Genomic DNA, 2,331 nt, shown 5'->3' on the forward strand with positions numbered 1-2,331 from the left:
TCCATAACGTTATGGAACACATTAATTAACTGAAAAATGTTGCATAGTGTGCCTTTAAAAAGGGTTGAGTACTTTTTCACTCAGGTTGGAGTGGATAGGGATTTTCAATTAAAAAAATGCTCTTGTATTTGATTAGAATGTCTTCTTTTGATGCAAAAATTTGCATGTTGATCCAAGATTTGTGAGTTTGGTAAAAACACAACACCTCTTTAATGGGTAAAGGCTTATTTCACACTATATACTTAAAGGGAATTTATAAAAAGCCACTTCAATTTAGGATAGGATGTGTTTAATCAACGGAAAGAGCAGGTGGGGGCAAGCGAACTCATAATGATTTTGTTATGAAAGATATAATGTAGTTGAAGCCTAAATCAGGACTTCTATTGATGTGAACATTTTTGGTCCTGCCTGCAGCTGAATCTGCTGATTTTCTTTGGTCTCAGCTTCAGAAGAGTGTGGATATGGAGCGGATACAGAAAGTGAGCACAGTAAGCCGGTAGCAATGTCATCTTCTCATGGAGGGCATCAAATATTTAGATGCAGCACAGAGGCTTGCAGTGGAGCATCTGACTGCGTCGCTCAGGAGTGTCACTTTGCTTCAAACGTGCAGCCTGCAGTGTTTGTGCGTGGGCATGAGGTAGAGACAAAGACTCCACTCAAGGGAAAGTTGTGCAAGAAGATAAACTAATGACCTAGTGTTCTATCATGAAAAAGCAGGCGATGTGAAAGCTTTCAGAGCTCCTTTTCCTATACATCTTTTTTTTATAAAGTTGAGTCAACAACCCAAATGGCATAATTAAACAGAGACTTTAAAATATGTCAGGCTCCTTACAGGTAGTTTGTGTAAAGGAGAAAAAAAAACAACATCTATGCAGCCTTTTTAAGTCCAAATTTGCACCTGTAAAGATTTCCCTGCATATTGTTTTTTTTTTAAATGAGGTAACACTGAGATCAGCACTGTGGATTAGAAAATAATCATAATAAAACAAACAATAATGCAAATGCATAAGCATTTACAGTAAAATACCAATTCATCTTTGCAACTAGAGTACTTAATAAATAATGCTTCAACATGTAAATAATAAAACATGAACCAACAAATGTGTTTCTGCTTGAGTGAAAACCATTTTTTTCTTATTTTACCAGTCAGTGTGTGTCTCAGTGTGTTGAAGAGGCACGTACAGGAGGGAAAGTGACATCAGATGTTACGTGGGAGATTACACCTAGTGACGCAGTCATTTGAATACAACTGCATTTATGAAATGTTGTCAACCCCATTACGTAATCCAAAAATATTAGAGGTGGAAATGAAAATTAAAAACAACAATAAAACAAAGCAGATTTATTCAATTAATTTCTCTGGGATTTTGGAGGCAACCGTTTCCAAAGTTTTTACTGAGCCTTATTTTTATTTTGGAAAATAAATTAGTAAAATAAATACACAAGAGACGTCAAAAGTACTTGCCTTGGATGAAACCGGTTGGATGGGCATGTTGTTTGGGGAGCGCTGGAGCTGCGCGTCGCTCTCCATCTCATTGTCCTCAGTTATCATCACTGAGTCGATGAGAGTCAATGAAAACAAAAATACAAAACTGAAAACTTTCAACTCCTCAAACTGGGTAAAATAATTAGCTTTCAGATTTGAGAAATACCGGCAGAGAGCAGATCCACGTCAGATGGAAGATTGCGCACCGCTGCTGCTACGAGGTCACTCTCCTCCACACCATGATCGGGTAAAAAAAAAAAAGAACTGGTGCAGCAAGTCCTATAGCAAGTGACTGAGCTATATTTGCTTCCAGGCCATGTGAGGACATGCGTTCAACAGAAGGCTGAATTCTCCTCTCCAAACTGGCCCGTGGATCGCCGTCTGACGCGCACAAAGCTCCAATGTGGCACAAATTCCGTCCTCCAGATGCCACAGAAAGATTCAAATCAACGTTGAGGTGTGAAAATTAATTTAAAAGCAAGTTTAAGCACAAAGAAGGAAGCTGTGAGATGTGAAGAGTATCTGGAAACTCTGGTCATTATGAACGCACAGATTTAATTTTAAGCGCAATTTCAGACACGCCTATCCGTGCGTCTGAGGCGCACGATTGGAGGATTTTTTTTTAAACAACTCATTTGGGATTCATTTAGCAAAATCAGCCCATATATTTAGTTTGCAGCGAAATATAGCATTTGGTTCAAATGATAAAGGAACGGAATTATCTATTAAAATAGACCTGTTCTTTTTATGTTCACCGAATATGTCTATTATTAGTTCTGGATGCCTTATTTGTCTAAATTGATTTAACTTGAATGCGTCCAATTGTCGCTCATTTTTATTAATAT

At 37.8% G+C, this 2,331-nt stretch overlaps 1 protein-coding gene across 3 annotated transcripts in view; it reads right to left on the reverse strand.

Annotated features, from left to right (window-relative positions):
• LOC107096816 (SH3 and cysteine-rich domain-containing protein 2-like) overlaps nt 1-2,007 on the reverse strand; it is a 44,663-nt gene extending 42,656 nt beyond the window's left edge. For 2 of the 3 annotated variants that reach the window (XM_015393692.1, XM_015393683.1), the window contains exon 1: nt 1,466-2,007. In XM_015393692.1, the coding sequence (XP_015249178.1) occupies nt 1,466-1,552 (87 nt within the window). In that variant the 5' untranslated portion in view covers nt 1,553-2,007. The remainder of the gene's footprint in view (nt 1-1,465) is intronic. The other variant, XM_015393673.1, reaches the window with a different exon arrangement.
• Between the last annotated feature and the right edge of the window lie 324 nt (nt 2,008-2,331).

This window comes from Cyprinodon variegatus, unplaced genomic scaffold (assembly GCF_000732505.1).
Source record: "Cyprinodon variegatus isolate N-32 unplaced genomic scaffold, C_variegatus-1.0 Scaffold24, whole genome shotgun sequence".
NCBI lineage: Eukaryota > Metazoa > Chordata > Actinopteri > Cyprinodontiformes > Cyprinodontidae > Cyprinodon > Cyprinodon variegatus.